The 22,425-nt window shown below is 38.7% G+C and overlaps 1 protein-coding gene across 3 annotated transcripts in view; it reads left to right on the top strand.

Moving 5' to 3' along the window:
• The window catches only part of ARHGAP6 (Rho GTPase activating protein 6), a 325,484-nt gene that overhangs the window by 284,090 nt on the left and 18,969 nt on the right, over nt 1–22,425 (top strand). For all 3 annotated transcript variants that reach the window (XM_061459904.1, XM_061459905.1, XM_061459906.1), the window contains exons 3-8: nt 66–137; nt 9,658–9,914; nt 14,144–14,339; nt 17,215–17,270; nt 20,228–20,378; nt 21,510–21,658. In XM_061459904.1, the coding sequence (XP_061315888.1) occupies nt 66–137; nt 9,658–9,914; nt 14,144–14,339; nt 17,215–17,270; nt 20,228–20,378; nt 21,510–21,658 (881 nt within the window). The remainder of the gene's footprint in view (nt 1–65; nt 138–9,657; nt 9,915–14,143; nt 14,340–17,214; nt 17,271–20,227; nt 20,379–21,509; nt 21,659–22,425) is intronic.

Raw genomic sequence — 22,425 nt, 5'->3', positions numbered from 1 at the left:
TTTGTTCAGCATTCTTTCTCTTCACTTACTTCCCTTTTCTTTTCTGCTATTTCCCCCTCTTGCAGATGGACAAAAGAGGAAGAAATCATTAAGAAAGAAACTGGACTCATTAGGAAAGGAGAAGAACAGAGACAAAGGTAAAATAAAATGAGTACATATTTACTGCTTGAGTATTTAATTTTGCATATGAGATTTCGCTAGTCTTAAATATGTACTTTCTGGAAAGGAAAATGTTACTGAGCTGATGTACTGCCTAGGTATTTATTTCAAAGTTGAAAAACATGTTTTATTGTCTCTGTCATTAATATAACCCAGATCTTTTCAACTGAGAGGTTTTTTCCTGGGAGAAAAGGAGAAGTTAAAGGACGGCATCTCTTCTTCATTGTTCTTTCTCCCCAGTGCATAATGTGGGATCTGGTTGTTTACCAGAATTTGCACTCTCCTTGTTCAGTTTGCAAAGCACACAAAATCAGCTCTAATCAAGCAAGTCAGTTGGTTTGCATTTCTTTTTTTAACCTTAAGTATATAGCCCATGTTTAAAATATATAAATGCTTCAGTGCTACTGATCAGTTGGGTTTTAATAAGACTCCATGTAACGTGAATTTACAGGTATGGTTGTACTCTTTTTTTTAGACACTAATCAGCTTTATGGGCTGGGTCCTAATCCACTGGATTTGGCCTGTAATTTGCAGCCATTTAAACTAAGTCTAGATGTTGAGACCTGGAAAGTGCTGCTGAAATTGTGGTTTTCTGCATGTAAGTAATTGTGCATCTAACTTTGTGTTCCATCCTGGAAAAGAAGTTCTGAAAAGTGTTAGTAAAACACAGTTTCACAAGCACACACCCGCAAACATACAAATTTATAACAAGAGAATTGATTTGGTTGTTCTGATGTTAGTACTTGTAATCAAGTTTGGCAGGATGGGACTTTGAAATTCCATTGAAAAAATGAACATGCCCATTTGAAAGTTACTTTAGATATTTGTCAGGAAGAAAATGTTTTCCTTTTAATTTTTGTTTGGTGACTTCATACATGGGATTATTATTTTCTTGATTTAAAAATGGCTATGGAAAATATTTGCATTAACCTTTCTAAAGCTGTAAGTCCCCTGACATATTTGTTTGGATAAATCCAGTGGCCTCCCATGTTGCATTGCTTGTATCAAATCTTTCATTTGTTATGAGAATTACACGATGTACGACTGAGCCCACAAGCAGAAGGAATCTTTTAGGAAGAGGTTTACTGATCTTACAGCATTTCTACCTTTGGGAAAACTCTATCTTGTACTGCTCCTGTAAATGCATTGCATTTGGCAGCAACGTAATGAATCAGTCATTATGTTGCTTAGTTTTCTCCTTGTTTTTGTTGTGGGTTTTTTTCTCCCCCCATAGTCTTCCGCACAGTTAAAAGTGCAAAGCAGCATAGTTCTGTGTAAAACCTTCCCCGCTTTTCATTGCATTTGCTAGATACTGATTTTCATGGCCGTCTGTGGGTTTCTCTTCTGTATCACTTCTTGCTTTTTGTTTTTAAAATGTTCTCTCTCACAATTTTTTGATGCTCTGAGGGTTTTTATCTTTTTATCTACCCCCTTGGGTGGTACAACTTTGATAATATCCTTTGAAAATTTCTATTTAGAAACTCTTTCGAGAGTTTAAATACATTTTGTCCTTTTGTTCTCACTTTTTTCATTGCAGTAGCAGTTCTTTTAGGAATAATGAACTGATTTGATAATTCACCAAAGACCAAATTTTGCTGTGTCACCCAAACCTGGTGGATCTTTGGAATTGCACTTCCAGAACTCTTAAAATGCCTCTTTGGTGCTTTGAGAAGTGATAGTTTACTTTAGTGATGCAGATGCTTAACCTGGAGTTGTGCTTTATTTCTCTAAAATCTCAGTTGCCAAAGATGTTTCAAACAATAAATTTTCTAACATTGCCTTGTATTGTTTAGTGAATTCCTTGTAGCCTCATTTTATTTCAGCTGACCTCTGTTTCTGATAATTGCACAACTGCACTGGTTGAGTACTTACAGATAATATTATTTTCTGCTACTACATTCCTGTTCAGAGACTTTTTTTGTGTGTCTACCTTGTATGATAGCACATATACTTCATTTAGTTAGTATCTTTGGGGATGTACTTTCTGTTTTTATTACAGTGGGTTTTCTGAGGGCACTTTCCCATTTAGGGCTCAATAGTTGTCCACAGCAAAGGTCATCAATTTTATAATTACTCATCCCTCTATATATTTATCTACTTCCTGTTTTCTGTCATTGCTCATATCTTCTGGTTAACTATACCCAAGCATTTTTAAAAATCACTGTGCTGATTCTCTTAATTTTAATTCCTTTTTTGTTTTCTTTATTTTTTTAACTTCTTCTCACTTCAGGCCTTTCAAACATCTACCCATTTGCTTTTATCCTCCTTCTCTCCTCTTCCATTGTCTTATTCTCATTTATAAAGATGGCTTACATATTCTTTCCATGTATAAAATGTTATAGGACTAACTCTTGAGGGGAAGGTAACCCAGCACTACTCAAACAGCAGAATCTATTTCTCTCTTCAGGATGTCTGCATTGACATGTGCATCAGGTTTGTCGGCAAGTTTACAGAGCACCAGGAAATTGGAAGGAATCAGGTTCCCACCATGTTGTGTCAGCAGAGTGAAATGAAACCCATGCCAGCTCTTATTTGTTTCCAACAGCAAACACAATAGGCAAAAATAACCCAGATAGCAGCAGCATATGGCCCCTGGCTTCTCAGGGTTTCTGTCCATGTTTTTTTTCTGGTGTACACTTCTTTGCCCTTCTGAGTTATTAAAGATCATCTGCCCCACAGATACGTGCTGAGCAGACTCTTGATCCATGATGGTAGGGGGGATGAGCAACCAGACAAGGTGCTGCGTTGTGCCATGTGAGACATTAGCCTGGCACAGTTGGTGAAAGGCAGCTGTTCTCCTATAGAAAGTAGCAGCACCAGCATCTCTTCTAGCCTTAGGAGTTAGAAGGGAAAGTTGCTAAGCTTTCAGGTGACGAGCTGGATCTGGAAGGTAAAATGTAAGGCCTCGTTCTGCAGGTATCCATAAGGGTGAGCCTGCCATGCTCATGTCATGGCCAAGCCCACCACTTTTTCTGAGCAGTACTCTTCATGTCACCCAGAGTCAGTGTCTGACCTCCGCTTGGTGAGTGCGTGTCACAGCGAGCTGGAAATATCATCCTGGTCCATTACATGGTGGTTTTTTAACAGGCCTTTCTACCATTTGTTTTATAAAGAGTATCTTCTGTTTCTGGGCAATCAGTCCAAAATAAAGACTCCACACTGAATGTGTGTGCACTCACACAAAAAGCTGGGAGGATTTATTTACCCCCCTGGGCAGGTCCATAGTTCTCATGCCCAAAAGGAATGTCTTCCTTCTGTTTCTTTTGCGGTTTGGGGTATTTTTTTCAGTTGATTTTTCTGATTTTTTGGTGGGTTTTTTTTGTGGGGTTTGTTTGGTTTGGGTTCTTTTTGGTTGGGGTTTTTTGGTTTGTTTTTTTTGTTGTTGTTGTTTAGGGGTTCTGTGGGGGGTGGTTTAGGGGTGTTTTTTTCTGGTAGCCAGTCTAGATGAGAAGGAGATAGTGAGACCAGGCTGCAGGACACCAGAGGGGAAGTAGGGAAGCCAGTTTCACACCGCTTTATACAGATGGCTTTCCTTAAGTCAAACAGCATTTCTACCCCTTCAGCATCACTTTTGTAAGCACAGTTGCCGTTTGAAAAGTATGTAATTTATTCCAAACATTTTGACTGGGAGACCTTACATAGTAGGGCAAGTAACAACTGAGGGGCCCATGTTAGGTCTCGTCTGGAGTGCGTCCTACCTGAAAAGTTGTTTTTCAATAGCTAGGCTCCTAAAGATTAATCCTGATGATCACGCAGCAGTGTGTGATTCTGTATGTGGTTTGCAGCCAGAGATCACTGAAATGTGCCTGGCACTGGAAGCCAAAGAGTTGGGACAAAGGCCGTTGTGCTGATCATGAGGGAAGTACGATGGAGGCCTTGCTTCAGGATGCACGAGGCATGAGCAGTTCTTGAGAAAGAGCAGGGAGTACTTGCTTCCTTGGTCTTGCCTGAGAAACCTTCTCCTTTAGCACTGACATGCACTGAACTGCCTTAGGGTGTAGACTTCTGGAGTTACTCTCTCTGGAGAGGTACCACCTTGCTGCAATTTGTGCCCAAGACTGTACTTCATCGCACCCCACCAGGTGGCTGCACTTAAAAAGCATAACCAAAAGGATATGGTATTCATTTCTTCTAGGGCTGTTTGGAGATTTAATCTCTTCATTTAGGACTCACTCTAATCCCTGGAGTTCTTACTCTTGTAACATGACATCTTATTTAGATGGATCAGTCAATGGACCTATCTGTTGAGAGTTTCCACAAACTGTTATTCTTTTGAAGACCAGCAAAGGCACCAAAGTAGAACTGAATGCACTTTAAATGAGATTCATATTTTTATTTTGCCCTTTTTAACAAGTACATCTGTTGTCATCTCATTAAAAGGGGAAAAATTCTAAACTAAGTGTGTTTTTCAATTTTACATCACTGAGTGACTCACCAGAGCATGATATAGCAAAACTTGCTGGATGTAAACAGACAAAACAGGAGAGCAAACGCTGCACCCAGATATTTAAGTAGTATTTTCAGCTTACATCATTCAGCGTCTTTGCTTTTTTCTACTCAGCCTCTTTGTTATTAATGGCCATCATGATGCTCAATCTTGCTGTCTACATATGTCTCTAAACATTTGCTTTAGCTGCTGAGAAACAGTACTCAGGCCAGAGGAGCAGTAAAACGTCTGTGCTGCTTGGAATAAGAAATTCTCAGGATGCTCTGCATGCTGGCAGCTGGGTACTGTTTCCTTACAAATCCACTTCTAATTTTGATGTCAGCAGAAGAGTAGACTTTTGTCTGTCTTCTGCCAGTGATACGGGAGTCAGCGTAAGCATGCCTACTTGGAAAGTACACACAGGCATTCCTGAGAGAGGCACCTCCCAGAAAGGATATGTCCTAGAACTTTTTGTCAGTAAACCAGCTCCATTTTGCCTTGGTTCCAGTAAAACCTACAAGTGAGCTAAGAGACATGCTCAGAAATAATAATCACTTGTTACGTGATTTGTTCAGCAACTGAGACGCATCCATTTTGCTGATGTTTCTATGTGGAATGTAAATACTTGACAGGTTCATCTGTGAGGCCTTAGCAGAGCTGCTGTGTATGCTGGAGTTCCTGAGAAAAAGCCTTCCTCTGTGGTCTTTCCAGATACTCTCTGGTATATGGAGGTCCCACAGTAGGTGTTTGATCATTCTTTAGTTCAGAATTCTGGAAAACATCCTCTGTGTTTACTTCCCAGCCATGCTCAGTAAATTTAGAGGTATTTTTCAATGTTTTCATTTGTTCTTTAGTAATTCAGCCTATCATGATGTCAGTATGCCTTGGCGCAGCCTAAAGGGAAAGCTCAATGGATGAAGTTGTTTTTTTTTAATTACAGTTTATCAGAAATGTGCTGCCCTTTTTTTTTTCCTTTTTTTCCCAAGCCTTTCCAGCACCCCACTGTGCTTTGTAAAAAACTTTGAAATGTTTCTCATGCTCTCTACACATACAAAAGGGGTTTTTTAAGCAACGCTGTCATATTTTGTACTAAAGTCAACTAAAATGCTGAAGAACCTCTTAATTTTTAAAATGTAAAAAACAAAGACATACCCACAGCAAATGCTTAAGTGATTGGGAAGGCTTTATATCAATCCTTGGAGGTCAGAGAGCTCCAGATAGCTGGGGAAGAGAGTTTCAGATGTAGAACTGATCCTGAGAACATAGTGTTATCTTGAAGCAGTGCATGGTTTTGATGAGCTGTCAGATGGAAGGAGTTTTGCTATTTCCATTATGGATTAAGGTTTCCATATTCCTTATTTTCTTGCTTTCATCGTTCTCTATGGACCCAAAGTAATTAATTTCCATTAACAAAACAGTTGCCCAGGCTGGCTGGATGGAGAGTTTGGTTTAAAGGCCCCTCCCTATTTAAATGTTTCTTTTAAATCATATTATTCTCTGAGCTGTCTTCCATTCTATTCCTCTCATTTAAATAGAGTTAGTACAAAGGCCTCAGTAGGTCTTGATCACAAGGTTCTTAACAGCATAAAACCAGCACTTAAAGTGCTAAGGAGACTATCCAAAGTTGCTGTAGTGTGTGCTGTTCACTTCATCAGCATTGAAAGCCTCATTAAGGTCTAGAGAATACACCTCACTGGTTTTTAATAGACCATTATGATTTGTGGGATGGAAACCAGAATTTTCACCAGCTGAAACTTCAGAGAAGTCTTTGAAACTATACTTAGATGGGGTGGCATGAGGCCAAGTAGACAAACTGCATGGGTCAATGTCCCGGATGTCTCATTTGATTAGCAAAGAAAAGGATTTCTGATCACTGCAACTCTTATTTGATCTGGCTGGGAGTTGTTCAGTGTCATGCTGCTTTTTATTAGAAAATGCTGATTTACCACTACAGAAAGATTTCTTAGGAGCATATCAGTTTTGATCAAAATTTTTGTTAAGAAACTTGCCTCAGCTGCAAGACGGATTTTCTGGTAAGACAAATTATGAACTTCTCCAAAATGCAACTTGTATCCTTTGCCAATAAACACTAAAATACAAAATGGATCAGAAGTCAAGTCCTTATGTGCTGCCAGCCCAGGGTATGAGTCTGTGTTTCCAACCTGATTGTGCGGCCTGCCAGGTTATTTCATATTTTTATATGGTGCTTTCTACAAAATTTCTTTTTAAACTGCCCACTCTTCTAATTGAGTAAGTGATCAAATTTTTATTTGGTCTGCAGAAAGTAACTAACTTGGTAGCTTTGGCGTTCAATGGGTATATATACAACAGACCAAAGTTTGAGCCCCTGCTCTAAGGAACATTTCTTCATGCAAATGAAACCCCTCTAGCAGAGGTGAACCCCAGTCTACAGTAAACAGTCAGTTGGTGCTTTTACCTTAATTATGAGATGAGAGCCTCAAACCTACATGTCTGAGTCAGTGCCCTTTCTCTCCATCAGTGAGTTGCAAAATTCATTGCACATTTACAACTCCTTTGTTTTGGGGTTTTGGTTTGTTTTTGTTGGTTAGGTTTTCTGTTGTTTTGTTGTGTTTTTTTTTTTAATCTGAAATATCAAAAGAGCTAGCATTCATTTTAATGGATGTGAGATTACTTGTCCAAAAAGGAAATTGTTGGGATTGAATACTTCTGAAGACTGGTGGTCAAAACATGTTCACCACCGCCCCCCACAGGCACACTAGATTTGGTGGGAACTTAAGGCTGCAGCCAGTCTGCAGGGGGTGCAACCAATTCTCTTAGTTTCAACAAAAGAGCAAAAACTTACTGGTTTTGTGAATACTTTAACGTAATTAGCACTGCCAGCCAGCATCACTTCCATCTGTATTTAGGCTGAAAATCAGCCAGTTGGTTTTCATCCAGTTCCTCATCTCTGCCAGACATTGAGAAATCGGGGAAGTGGTTCATATCCTCTGAGGAGGAGGCCTACAGCAAAGCAACCTAGAGTAGAGGCTCAGAATCCTTTCGCTGCTTCACAGGCACATTGAGCAAGAACAATTAAAAACCTGGCATCCCACACCTGAGAGCTTTCAAGGAGGAGCAGCAACTACCTCAAAATACCAGCCTTTACATAATGAAGTCAGGGAGAAGGTCTTTGTAATGAAAGTATTTCAGTGAAGCACTGATGAGATCCTACTGTAGGACCAATGGCATCAGCATTCTGTTGGGCATCACTGGCTTACATACTGCTGTCCTATCACAATTGGACGTATAAGTGGCTGTAAGACAAAATCAGAAAAATATTTAATGTTCAGGATTTCATTTGGCTCAGTGGCTTTTCTCAGGAAATGTTGTGGAAGGACAGTTAAATAGGGGTGCTGGAGGTATAACAAAGTACACAGATAGAACGACAGAAGGGGGAGACATGTTGCCTATGTGTGTTTCAAGTTTATGTTCTTAAATGTTCTTTGGGAAGATAATCCAGAACAGTAAAAAATTAAATTCTCATAATTCTATGGGCGCACTCTGCTAGGTACACGAGGGACAGGTCTAACTCTGGACTTCTGGAACTGGCAATTCCTGCATTGCTTGATACCCATGTAATGATGTTCTTTCTTCTCCTAAATTAAATGCAGATGTTTTTAGATGTCATTCTACTCACAGGTTGCTTCCAGACTTGCTTGATATGTGAGGCTCTGCTTCCTGATTTAATTTTGTCTAGCCACCAAAGTTAGCTCATGTCTAACATTTCATACTTGTAAAGAGCAGCAATTTTACTCACCAAATCAGAACAACAGGCCCTTGTCTCTTTAGTGCGACAGGCTAGTAACGTCCTCATTCGAGAGTCATACTCTTGCTTTCAATATCTTGCTTTAATCTAACAGTAATGCAAGTCTAGATAAAATTTGAAAGTGTCATCAAAGCTGTGGTCAGGTACTTTAAGTCCCCAGAGGGGCTTCAGCCTTTAATCATTTAGACTATTGTCTAAAAATCAAGAATTCCTTTTTTTTGCCTTTTTTTTTTTTTTTGCTTTTTTTTTAATTCTTTTTTTGATACATTAATGAAACAGTTGCTTTTAATATCTGGTGCTTTATTTTTTCCTGATACAGTCAGGTCTGAAGCTGGAACCTAGTAGTAGTTGTACCCTTTTTCATCAGGATTAATAGAGTCAATAGCTATTTTTTCATTTCATTTGATAACAAAAAGTTCTAGTTGGCAGTCTGGCACAATGGCTTTGGTTCTAATCTGAGGCAGGTCTAGATTTGAAACTTCAATGTTAGTTGTTGTTGGCTGATAGAGCATTTTTCTTGTTTTGTGTAATATTTGAGCATTTTACTTTGAGACCAGAAGCATGTGCTGGTTTTGTACATTACAGGTATATTGATGTGAGATGGGATGATGTTCATTTTGATAATTGAGAGGAACCTGTATTCTCACTTATTTTTGTATATCTATATATATTTGTACTGTTACAAAGGACCTTTATACTGATATACCACTATTAAACTAGTTTAATCTTACCAGTATGTTAAAGCAGTATAGTTCTTATACATATCTTTAAAACCATATCCTTGGAGGCTTAGTCAGAATAGTGTATGCATTTACAAGCTCCCTGTACAGGTAGATGCATACCTTCCTGGCCTGTAAGGAGACCCATGCACATTCCTGTACCTCTTGACTCTGGTGCCTTGCAGCATTTGTGAGAGAAATCTGGTGAAGTGGTCTGAAACGTGAGGGTTGTATCCAAAGGTACTTGACTTGCAGTTGTTATCAATAGAAGTTAAGATCTCAGATCTACTCTCAAGTGATTTTTCCAAGATTCTCTGTGGTATATCTTGCATTATCCAACTGGAAAAAGGATTAAGGTACCATGGGCTAAAATTACCTGGCACATCTCCTCTATTGTTTTATAATTTGAATATTATTATTATTATGCAGTCCAGTACCTCCTTGGAATTATTATATATTTAAAGGGACTTTGGATTGTTTTTCTGTTTAACAGCTTAATACTCAATTCTTTTTGTGCTAAATAAATATCAGATGTTCAGTAAACATTAATTTTGTTGTTGTTGCAGAATTTGTTCCCCAGGCTTTTGGAATGCCCTTGTCCCAAGTGATTGCTAATGACCGGGCCTACAAGCTCAAGCAAGACTCTCAGAAGGAAGAGCAAAAAGATGTTTCAGATTTTGTGGCCTTTCTCTTGCCGTTTGGAACTAAAAGGCAGAACAAAGAACTTTCAAGCAGTAACTCATCTCTTAGCTCAACCTCAGAAACACCAAATGAATCCACTTCTCCAAACACACCCGAGCCAGCGCCACGAGCAAGGAGGCGTGTAAGTAAACTTATCACATTATGGTGCATGCCAGTATGTCCAAAGGCTCTAGCTGGAGCACAAAAAAAACCTGTTGTGTCTGTGGGCTGTGGGGTGTTTCTTCTGTCATGTTCAAACAGTGATTTCTTTTTTAGGTGGAATCTAGCCTGGTCAATACCAGAAAATTCTAACTGTCGTAGAAATCTTTCTCTGGTGCTGGTGGGAAAAGGTCATATGATCTGTCCAAGTCTGTAACAGATAGCAAAGTGCTAGAAAGATTTTTTTTTAGAGTCTTCCTGTTCGCTCCCTTTATCTGCGTCCAGTCTAGGTCTTTTAGATGTAACAAATTCCGTCCATCTTCAACCTAATTTTTTCAGCTGGGCAAGAAACAAACCTATGTGATTGATATTTATATATATATGTTTCTGTTAATTTAGCTCTACAAACCTGGAAATAAATCTATTAATCCCTATCCTAGTATTAATAAAAATCCCCATGGTCTAATTCTGATCATGTCCTTGGTGGTGAGTAAGAAATTGTCAGAGTATATTTGTACCAGGCTCTTTGAAGGATGTTTCTGTATACAGGGCATGAAGATGCTTTTGGCAGCAGTGTCATGGTTTGGGTTGAATGTTAATCCTGCCTGTCAGATAGGTACCTGGTAGACCATTTTTTGTGGTATTCTGTATGCTCTGAGCTTTCCAGTTTTTCAGCACTGCAACTACTAACAGTAGTAGATTTTATTTTCTTTTTACCATGGGATAAAGATTATAGAATTACTGCTTTTTAATTTCATTTGCAATGAATGTTAAGTAATTTAAGAAAAAAAATTGGGTACAAGAGCAGACCTTGGAAAATAAAATATTTTCTTATGATCTTCACCTTCTTTCATCCCTAGGATAAAACCTGCTTCAGAGACATGCTATGTAGGGCCCTTCAAGCCAAGGTGCTAAGATGGGTAGAACAGGAGTAAGTTGAAAATTAAGAGACGATTGAAGAGCCCCGTGACCTACCTTCTTTCCCTCTAGTTGTCAGCTGAAGTTTGAAATGTCTGCATTCTGTCAGCAAATAGTTGAGGGCATGATATTTGAAGATGTTTGCATTCTTACATATGCATAACACACAGCTGTTGACCTGTCCAGAACAGGAAGTTGTGTTCAAATAAAAGTGCAAACTACGCTTGAATGGAAATATGAAGGGTAACCCACCAACTTCTTTCAGAGGATAGTGACAAAGAGAAATTCACCGTACATACCCATTGGCTTCAGAACCTGTTTTCATGTGAGGGAAAGGTAACTCATGTGTCCAGATATGAGTCATCTGATGTTCTTTTCAAGTGTGGTAATATCTCTGACATGCATTTGACCAGCCAGCAAGCAAAAGGAACCTGGACCCTTTGTTATATCCAAAGGCTCAAGCTCCACCAGGGCCAAGTTTCTTGATGCTTGGGGAGGTGTTTTGCTTGTTTGTTTTGGGTGGGTTTTTTTGGCGATACTAGTACTGCAGCTTTCAGGGTGTTGAATTTGAACATTTAGTCCATACTCACGAGGATGCAGTAGCACATGGTTCACCTACAGAAAAGTAAGAGTAGGCGAAGGTGGGCAGTGTGACATAGAGAAATCTGGCATTTTCTCTTGAAAGTGAACCTCAGTCATTCAGTAATGTACTTCATGAATTGTCAATTATTTAATATTAATATCAACTCACATCCCATATCTTGTCTGGTTTTGGCCTTTATACTTCTGCTTATCAGTGTACTTCCTCTACTCCCTTGAGATTTTTAGGGGATCATAAGGAAGCTTGCACTTTTATCTCTTGGGCAATGTTTCACTGTTTATTTTCAACTATGCCGGGGTAAATACTTAAAAAAAAGTAAGTACATGGAACTGATACAACCAGTTTCTCACACAAATGCTCCGTAGACAACTGGAGTCCACTTAAATTGGAGGGAATGTTCATCACTACCATTTCCTTCTTTGCAACTGTACCATTCACTTTTGTGTATTCCGGTGAATCTTCAAACACTCAGCTGAGGCTTTCAGTTAGGGACTGGTATCCGTTATTGTGCAAAGGTAATGCCTAGTAGATGGAACTTGATTTTTCTTTGGCTGCTGGGCACTGCAGTCCATGGTAGCACTATGTCTGTGTTAATAGTCCTGGAGTAGTGAGCAACAATGTGCATGATCTCCTGCATCATTCTCCAGCAATCATATAGGTCTGGCTGAGCCTAAATTAGTAGGTCTGGCTGAGTTTGAACTGGATCCATGGAGTATGTTAGTATTGCTTTCCTCTGCACTTCGAAATTTAAAATCAGAGCTGGTCTGGGCTTGATATTGCCAAGCAGTGCTGTACTTTAGCCACTGAGCTCAAGGTCACTCTTCCTAAAGCCAGCTCAGTGTGCCAGTTAATCCACAACTTTGATAAAGTGCCCAAGGATAATGGTGAACTGACTATATTTACATCTATTTTGGGGATCTGAATCCGACTTAAGTGGCCCTGTGATAATAATGGTTCATGAGGTGAGGATGTCCTGCAGGAAGGGAAGGACCAGTAAAGGCAGAGTATAAAGGTCAGCATCTGTCATACAGGAACTGCCTGGGAGCTGCAGCAGTGAGGATGGTGTTAGGGCTTTCAATGTCAGTCAACTAATTTTGATGTCTGAAACCCCAAACTTGTAAAATAAAAAAAAATTGCAGTTGGAATTGTACAGACATGGATCACAGCCAGAGATTCTTGTTTGATTTGGGGTTTGGTTTTTTTGTGTGTGTTTTGGTTTGCTTCCTTTTGACAAGAAATGGTAAGGGGAATCAAGCAAATGTACTTCTGAGACACATCAGAAATCAAGATCAAAGATGCATTCTTAAGGGTCCAAAAAAATCTAAATACTTCACTGTGTTTTACTTATAAGTCTTCCCTAAGTTCTAAGAAACAGAAATGTACCTGATAAATTAGATGCTTTTTTTTAATTAAAAATAAAAAGATATTTTTAACTAAAATTTTTCTAATTAATTTGAAATCTCAGTGGACTTTGTATGAGTTGCCTATGAGTCAGAAATCTTTGTAAAGTTCAGTTGTCCAGGCTGATGGAAGAAAATACTTCTAGAGCTTGAAATTCACCAGCAGTTGTACAGTTCTCATTTAACAGACATAGAGATCTCACCAGCAGACTATGAAACAGCTGTCAGTGGAACAGTGTGCTTTTAAGAAATTAGATTTGTCAGCAAAGTTTTGAATGGGAATATAAATTCTCTTAGGATGGTGTGCTGGATCCCTTTACAGTGTATTTTATGTTATAATAAAATGTATCCATTGTTTCAGAAAGAAAGAAATTTACAGTAGATATTTTAAATGAGAATTGCAATTGATTTTTTTAATTTTAGCTTTATTAATATTTAATATTTTTGATGCCCTCTAAAATTTTTTTGCCTGGTAGGTGAATCAAAAATTGAGGAAAATGGTCATTTTGAAGTGACAGTAATCTTGAGGTTTGAAAAACAAATCTTGTTTTTCTAGACTGAACACTGAAACATGCCATAAACCTCCTGCTGCTTGTGCTGCTTTATCCTGCAGACTGCTTGAACTTCTGTGCCTTGCTGTAATACAAACACAGTTTTCAAACATTTCATTGGAATTTTAATGATTCTAAAATACTAGGATACATGAAGTAGAATTATCTATAAAATATTACCCCTCTACTTCCCTGGTCTGTCTTTGGTTTGTGATAAAGTGGGGATTATCTCAATCTCTGCAGTTATATGTATTTGTGTTATTAGTTAACTGTGTATGGTGTATGGTAGTAAATCTATTTGCATCATTTTCACTGATAATATGTCCCAAGCTACAGAAGAGGGAGGGAGTCAGGTTTAAAAATGCATATATATATATCTCCATGTGCATAAATATTGTGCTGCTGAGGTGCACATGGACCATGGTTCATCCATGTCCTGCAGTATGTGCAGGCTTACAAAAATGAAAAAGTGTGCCAAGTGAATAAGAAAGCATTTAGTTTTTTCAGTATCTAATTTGCATTTGTTGTAGTGTGGTAATAATAGCATTGGTACCACTGTGGTTTTCTCATCCATTACACTGGTATTATAACTTAATTACTTTACAAAACCTGTGTAGCAAACTGTATTTTTTATATTAGGTTGTTTAAAATGCAGGTAGGCAAAAGTCTTTGTTAGATAAGATCCTGTGATGTTTATATATCTTCAGACCTAATGATTGTTCTATGTGTGTGTATTTTACAGGGTGCAATGTCTGTGGACTCTATTACAGATCTTGATGACAATCAGTCAAGATTGTTAGAGGCTTTACAGCTCTCTTTGCCTGCAGAAGCACAGAGCAAGAAAGAAAAAGCAAGAGATAAGAAACTAAGTCTGAACCCTATTTACAGGCAGGTTCCCCGGCTTGTAGATAGTTGCTGTCAGCACTTGGAAAAGCATGGTAAGAATATTTCATTTTCCCAAGAGTGGCAGATATACTTTTACTATCCTATAAATAATTGCACATTTTGAGAAGCAAGTATATGCTTCCAATTGCAAGGACATCTTTGACAGTAAATTGCTTTCCTTCCTAATTTGCCTCCTAATTCACTTTTGCTAAAGATACTGTTTCACAAATAATCACATAGATGACACCTTCCCAGACTAGTGATCTATGCTACAAGCTTGCAAACTGGACCATACAGCATGGGGGAAGAGACATTTCTTAGAGGTTGTTCATCTCCAACTGGAATGCTCAGTTCTGCAGGAACAGCTCATCATACCCCACAGGTGCAGGAACAGCTCATCATACCCCACAGGTTTACCCATACCTTGAGAATGAAAGTCTAAAGTGTGCCAGTCAGCCTGGAATCATTCTTCACAAACGAGTGGATATTAAGGTGAAAGAGTTAATTTAACTGCTTATACTACAGTGCAAGACATAACTGGAAGCATCATTTGAAGATACAAGCTCAGAGAAAGAAAAAAATCCTATGCTGAATTACATTAACCTCCAAGAAGCTTTTTCCTGTTCTCTACAAAGCTTGTGGGCCGGCTATGCAGTTTGTCCCTGGCTGAGTCCTCCTGACCAGCCTCAGGATCAGGCCTGCTCTCTCTGAGGCGAATTACAAGCTTCTGCCAATATTCTTCTCATGTCTTCACGATCGTCTAGACACAAACCTCCCACCAGCTTTATGTAATGCAGAAACAATAGTTAATCAAGGTATCTATCCAACATCTCTCCCAATGTATCTTAGTCTTGTAAAGATTTTTAATGAGAATTGAAATAACTTGACCACAGCAAGACAGAGCTATTACATGGCCAGGTAATAAATAAACCATTAAGTAATGATGATTGCAACACCAGATGATGCATTTGACGCCTAACTTGATCAGAAAGAAATCATTTACTGACTCTGAATGAAAGGCTTTCGCGGATGAGGACTGCGATTTAAACAACAATGCAAAGCTTTTACAATACATAATTGAAAACTGTATTACATACAAATGTATAAATGAACTCTAGGAAAAAGAGTCATTGTTAGCCTTTTACAGAGATAAGATACCATAGCTGACAAGTGATTGTGTGGATGAGTAAATTGAGATGAATTACTTCCTTTAAGCAAGGGTAGCTGAGTTTGGAGAACATAAAAGTGTTTAAGTCAGCCAAAAAAGCTATCCAGCTGAATATCCTTTGGATACTGTGATTTTATGTCACTTGATCATCCAGTTTTTGCCCAATATGAATATCTCCTTCTCAGGTGTTTCCCTGCCAATGTTCCTGAGTTTACTAAATGTTATTTCATCAGGCTAATCTTTTCTTAACCAAAGATAAAGAATATTTGAAGGGAGTTGTTATGTTGTGACTAAAGGGCATAATCTTACCTGATCATCTGTGCTGAGTATCTGCAACTCCAAGCACTATTGTGAAGCTACACGTCTCTAACAAGCAAGTGTAGCCTTGTTGCCTACAAAGGGCATTTGTTTTGCGAGGTTATTTTATATCTCTTGTAAGTAAGTAGAGAAAAAGAATGTTGCGGAGTGGCCTTTGTTAGACCATAAACCTTTCAATTTATAGACAATTTCATTTTTTTGCAAAAAATGTGTAACTGTGCAAAATGATATTAGGTACACAACTGCTTGAGTCCCTTAGCATTTCTACTCACGTTCTCATTGCTAAAAACCATGTCACCTCTAAGGTGGCATTTACTCTGAAATTTTTTACTTTCTGTTACTTGGCAAAGTATGTCCACTCAACAACCATGTTATCAATTGCTTGATATTCTGCTATCTCTATAGGGCTAGAAGAAAGTTTGAACTGATTGCTAATGGAATACCAGGCCACAGCCATTTCCAGTATCTAAATGACACAAGATGCACTTTGAAGTACAACGGTAGTTCTTTATAAGCCATTATAGGATTATATAATGGCTGTTCCTATCCTGTAAGCTGCACACAACTCCCAAGTGGAGCTCTTCCCTCTCGTAATCAGCCGGAGTGCCCTACTTATGTCTCTTTGAGGGAAGCTCTCAGCTTTGTCTTTACAGGCACTGCAGAGCATGTGGGTAACCCCCAAAACAAACTGCTTCCTGTATCCAAAGCCATAGCTCAGTGTGCCAAATTATTTAGTTATTTTATTGCCTGTTTCCTTTGGTGTCAGTCCTGCAAGTGCCACCTCTGAATGCAGAACAGTGCCTTGCTCTCTGAACATGTCAGTGCCTCGCAGAGTAGCAGTAACACTACTAAAATGGCATCTCAAGAATCATCGACTAGAGTTGGAAAGGACCTTAATATCATCTAGTTCCACACCCCTGCCATGGGCAGGGACAACTCCACTAGACTATGTCACCCAAGACTCTGTCCATCCTGGCCTTGAACACTGCCAGGAATGGAACATTGCAACCTTTTCCAGTGCCTCACAACCCTCACGGTAAAGAACTTCCTCCTTACATCCAGCCTGAACTTCTCCTGTTTTTGTTTGAACCCATTACCCCTTCTCCAATCACTACAATTCCTGATGAAGAGTCCCTCTCCAGCATCCTTGTAGACCCCCTTCAGATATTGGACCCCTTCAGATATTGTAAGGCTGTTATGAGGTCATGGAGATGTCATTTTGCAAGGTTAGGTGATGGGACACCCTTAAAAATGGCAGTGAATAGTTTCTTATTTCAAGACAACTGAGTTTTGCCTCAGCAGTGTATGTACAGGTATGTAGATAAATACAATGTGGGATTTTTATTCTTTTAAATACACATAGCCCAGACAGCTTTGGTTCAATGCAATTTTCAGCAGAAAACTAAACAATAAAACAGTTGTCTGATGTGCTACACTTGCAGGTCTCCAGACAGTAGGAATATTCAGAGTTGGAAGCTCAAAAAAGAGAGTAAGACAGGTGAGTTGGTACGCTTTTTCCCATTAGCTATGATACCCAAACAAGCATGATACCTTTCTGTTAAGTGGTTTCCTTCCTATCTTTCACCTGGTGAAATTCAGGCTTTCTGGGTCAGTGACTTTATTGGGGTTTTTTTTTGATGGCGACTAACAGGCCATCTTTTACATCTGGTGAAATACTTGTCAGGTTCTCATCAGGTTAACAGTCTGTATGTTTTGCTTTGAGGTAGAACAGGGTTGGAGATCCAAATAGACTACAGTGATGAAATTTTCCAAAGGTTACACCATAGGGAAAAAAAACCCAAGCTTGGCTGCTAGTTTCATCTCAGCTGAAGCTCCCAAAGTAAACCCAAACAGTAAATCCTTTTTTTGAAAGCTCACAGTATGAGGAAATATGCAAGTACAGAACGATCTCTTTGACCCTCAGATTGCTGCTCACAAATATCACCTTTCTTTTACCCCTGTTAAATTTGAAGGTCAGGGCAGACCCATCCAAGTGCTAGTCTCAGCCAAATGTTGAAAAACAAAGAGAGTGTACAGTTAGGCTCCAGAGAAAAAGTCAGAAGTTGGTGTTTTCTCAGCCTTAGATATGACATCGTTATTCCCATAAGTTGGAATACCCGTTGAATTAGAGCAGTAGAGAATAGTGCTTAATGGCTGCGTGATGCTTAGGGAGGGTATAAAACATTACAGGAAAATACCCCTGCCAGGAAGACCAAAAAGTTCAATTGGGAAAAAGGAAAAGAAAGCTTAAATTCATCTGATCCCAGAAATAATAGTATTTGTTGCAAAGACTATACAGTATGATGTCTGGTGCTCTGGAAGGTTACCTTGAATATCTAAACTGACTTGATTCTGGATGGTAGGACACTATAGCCGACTGCTTTGTAGCTTATTCTTTAGCTGAGTGGCTGGTGTTCCACAAAGCTAAAACATTAATGGTCTGCAGAGGCAGTTGTTAGATCAAAACTGAACTAGATAAAGTATTAAAAAGTAAGTTGCCTGCTGTTTGCATTACAAACTTCAATGTCAAAACATATATTATCATTCAGGGGTGAGTACATTTGCATCATACCTCTGGGGAAAAAGCAGAGAGCTTGTATCACTTACTTGTAAACTAAGCCTTACTTTGAACATCAATAACTTTCCCCAGCTTTTACTGTGTTTTCAAAAGCTGAGGAAAACAAGAGATTTGGGTATTTATGTATTCTGTTACACAGACTAATATATCCCATTAAACAACATGGAAGCATCAGCTTGGACCTTGCAGTTACAATAATAAATGCTGTCAACATGAACACATGGGAAAGTCTGGATCCAATTAAAATTCCACTCATTTTCTGAACCATGGAAAGCCAAACCCAGTACTCAGATTTTGGTGTACTTTTGCAGCTGTTCATTAGTTTTTCTTGTGTATAAAATAGGCATAGTTTTGTTTCCTTTCCTTCCCTAGTTAGAAAATGTCCTATTTCAACTATAGTTTGTTTCAATAAATACGTAAGTAAATGCATGTGCCAGTGGGAAGAGAAAATCTAGAACAAGCTTGTCTATTACAAACCATCTCCTTAACATTCAGTGGGATGTAGAACAAAGCAGCATCCAGACCTTGAGGATGAAAACTGACATGGATGGAACTCTGCACTCCCATCCCCTCTCCCAACACAGATGTCCTCAGCTCTCACGTCTTAAGCATCAGTGGATGCTTGAAGTGTATTTTCCAAAAGTCTGAAAGTATTCGCTATGAATGAAGTTTGAGACACCTAAAGTTTAAACTCAGAAATGTATGGTTTTTAACAGCTGTGATACCTGGGCCTGAAATGTGGCCATGTTTCACCAATGATTATCTGATATTGTGCTAATTAGGACATCTCAGTAGGCCTCACAGTATATGAGAGCAGAAGTGCCATATTCAGTCTGTGTCAGCAATTTATGATTTAGACAGCTATTTGGGAAGTCCAAATTTCTTTTCCCTCAGATGCTTCGGGGCAGTAAGTGCAGAAGCAGCCTTCTGGATAGATATAATTAATCTCTGAGAAGATATATGTGGTCGTGATACCTCATAATATTAGCAAAGATACAAAATTTTCATAGGAAGTAGTTTTAAAACATCTTGACTATTTTCAAAATGAAAGAAAGTAGAAGGTGGAGCTCCCAGCCTGAAGAAATTGTTCTTCTCTTGGTGCTGGGAAATCTCTTCAGAAAGACAGGCTTTTCTCCTTTTTTTTTTTTTTTTAATATTCTTTTCATGAGACATATCAGACGTGGAAGAAGGATTTCTTCTGCCTTTGAGAAGTGTGATGCCTTTGAATTGTACAGAATTTGTCTGAGGACTGTAGCTGCAAAAAAGTAGTCATACCTCATAATGGTGTTAGCTTGCTTTTTGTTAACACCCTAAAATAGGAAGACAGAACAAGATGTGTGTGGAGAAATGCCATGAAGCCTTAGTGAACTTAGCTGCTTACTGCTTATGCTTAAGTATGTCCTAAATCATGAGAGAAATGTGAGTTTGGTGGTTATTGACATTATCTTATTTTTCATACAAAAAAGTAAATGTTGCAAAAGGTAATTTTAGTTTTTTTCTGGCCCTAAAATCTAGGGATAATGCAGGAAAGTGGTACTAGAAAGCCTTTTCTTGCAGTTTTCCTTGTTTGTCTGGTTTCTGCATTTGATATTAATCTTAGCGTTCTCAAAAAAATTATATTCACTTGGGCATATTTTTTCATATATTTTCTGGAAAAAAAGAATTGGATTTTATTACAGTCAGTAGAAACCTTAAGTTATGTATCATGGAACAAGCAGCAAGTAGACATTAATTATATCTTTGACCTGACTAAAAACTAGTCATATCCAAACCTGAAAGTGAAAATGAACAGATCTACACCTGAAAAGATTTTCTCTGTTGGGATGTGCTAATTGGGACGATAAGTGACTGTATCTTTGTGTCATGATCTCTTTCAGTTACGTGAAGAGTTTGACCGGGGCATAGACGTTGTATTAGACGAAGAGCACAGCATTCATGATGTTGCTGCTTTGTTAAAAGAATTTCTGCGTGACATGCCTGACCCGCTTCTCACCAGAGAACTTTACACACCTTTCATCAACACTCTCTGTGAGCTCTACAGCATCTTGATTTACTGATTCTTCAAAAGCTCACTTGTTTGAATTCTTTGATCTCTACTAACCATATATCTATTCTTCTGTACATTTAATTCTCTAGCTTTTATTTGCTCCAAGTATTTGTGTAGTATAAATTTGCTGAAATCTTTCCTTGGTTTTCTTACAGGTTAAGTATAGCCCAGAAAACTAAAGCAACAAAGATTTAACTTATTATACCTATTTTTGCATTTGTATATAGGATATAATTTGTACTGTCTTTTAAATCCTGACCTTTTCATTGGTTCAGCAGTAGCAGGTGACAGACTCACATTTGAATCCTGGTATCTTAGCACCATTAATGCTTTTAAGTTTCAAAGCCGTTCACTGACCAAAATTCCAGTCTGTCCTCAAAAACTGGTTTCAAAAGCTGAAGTTTCATCATAGTTAATGGTCCTCAGAGCCACCCTATGAAATACTCCCAAATGTGTTGCCTGAGACCTGAGTGTAGGCTATCACAGGTCTGGGAAAAAGTAAAGTTGTACTCTTCAAGCTTAAGCTGCTGCCTGGTATGTGTTCTTCGGATTCTTTCTAGCCCTCATGTCTGAGATCCTGCCTTTGTCCCACCTTTGTCATTGGCTGCCGTTGCATTTTAGATGGCTAAGGTGATGGTGGCTGCAGAACATCCTTCATATCTCTAGTTGCTTTTCCAGTCTCCCTATTACTTCTGCAAGATATGAAATTGTAAGAAAACCCATTTAAAATGGCTAAGGTATAAACCTGACTGCAATGCTTCCCAGCAGTGTCCCATATATACCTGTAGCTCTACCTAAATGAATTTAGTAATTAAGCAGAATTATTGTGTGCAGTGACAATGATGGAGCATGCAACACCAATTTTTCTCTCTGAGAAAAGTTCCTATGAATCTGTGAGCAAAAAGTTGACCAACCGAGGCAAAAATCCCATTACAGTACTTGTTCACTTTTTATATGTCCTTAGAGTTTTATCTTTTTCTTTTGAATTTATAAGTAAAGATCCTTAAACAAAGCTATTCTTACACCTTTCTTTGGGCTGGTAACAGTATATTTGTTCTGCTTTTAGGCTAGTTGGAGTGATTTTCTTAAAATTCAATTTTTTCCCCTCTTAGTATTAGAGCCAGATGAACAGCTAAGCACCTTACAGCTTCTCATTTATCTTCTACCTCCCTGTAACTGCGATACCCTGCACCGGCTGCTGCAGTTCCTTTCCACAGTGGCTGGTCATGCAGAAGACACCACAGACAAAGATGGCCAAGAGGTAAGTCGTGGTCACTTGTGTCCTTTGGCTTTGTTTAATTCATGATCTGAAACAAGATATTTAAAGCTGTGAAACAAACACAGTGGTGGCGTACCCTTGAAAAATGGAACAGATTTCATATTATTGATGGCAGATTTACCATTTAGTTGCTTACTGTGTTCTTAGGTATGTGAAAGTGTAATTTTCATATGACTTAATCAGTGAAGCATCTACTGCTTCCTTTGGGAGATTCACACCATCATAGACCTTGTTAATGTTAATGTTATTCGTCCTTCCCCACTACTCCCTCTTCTTTTATCCTATTATATTCTATAGACAAAAAACCACCAGTAAGTTGCAGGCAGTCAAGAATATGCATTTTCATTCTCTTTTCGTTCTCTCGTGTTGTTTTCTTGTGTAACTTTTAGACTTAGCAGTTCACTTCTTGGCTCCTTTTAGCTTTGCTGTGTGAGCTGGATAGTGAAAAATGGAAAGGGACAGGAACTCCATCTGTGTCCTTGCAACTGGCAGACCTAAACACTAGCTGGAGTCAGGGTCCATCTTTGCTGTGTTCCTTCTGTTGCTTTTGGACCAAATTCAGTGAGAGGCTGGAGTGACCCCCCTGCAGAGACAAGAACACCCATAGCTGAGCAGCTGAGCTGTACTTCTGAACATTCACGTGTGTGCATCTGCACCATTCACACTAGAGAAGATGAGAAAATCCAGGCTTCCCGTTTTCTACTAGAAAAATGCTTTGCCAAAGGTGGTGAATCTCTTAGCTCCAAGTG

This window comes from Pezoporus flaviventris, unplaced genomic scaffold, assembly GCF_033815535.1.
Source record: "Pezoporus flaviventris isolate CSIRO_AGI_PZ_B2104156 unplaced genomic scaffold, CSIRO_AGI_Pfla_v1 ptg000030l, whole genome shotgun sequence".
Lineage (NCBI taxonomy): Eukaryota > Metazoa > Chordata > Aves > Psittaciformes > Psittacidae > Pezoporus > Pezoporus flaviventris.
The sequence above is the reverse complement of the archived record's forward strand: the minus strand, read 5'-3'. Positions and strand labels throughout refer to the sequence as shown.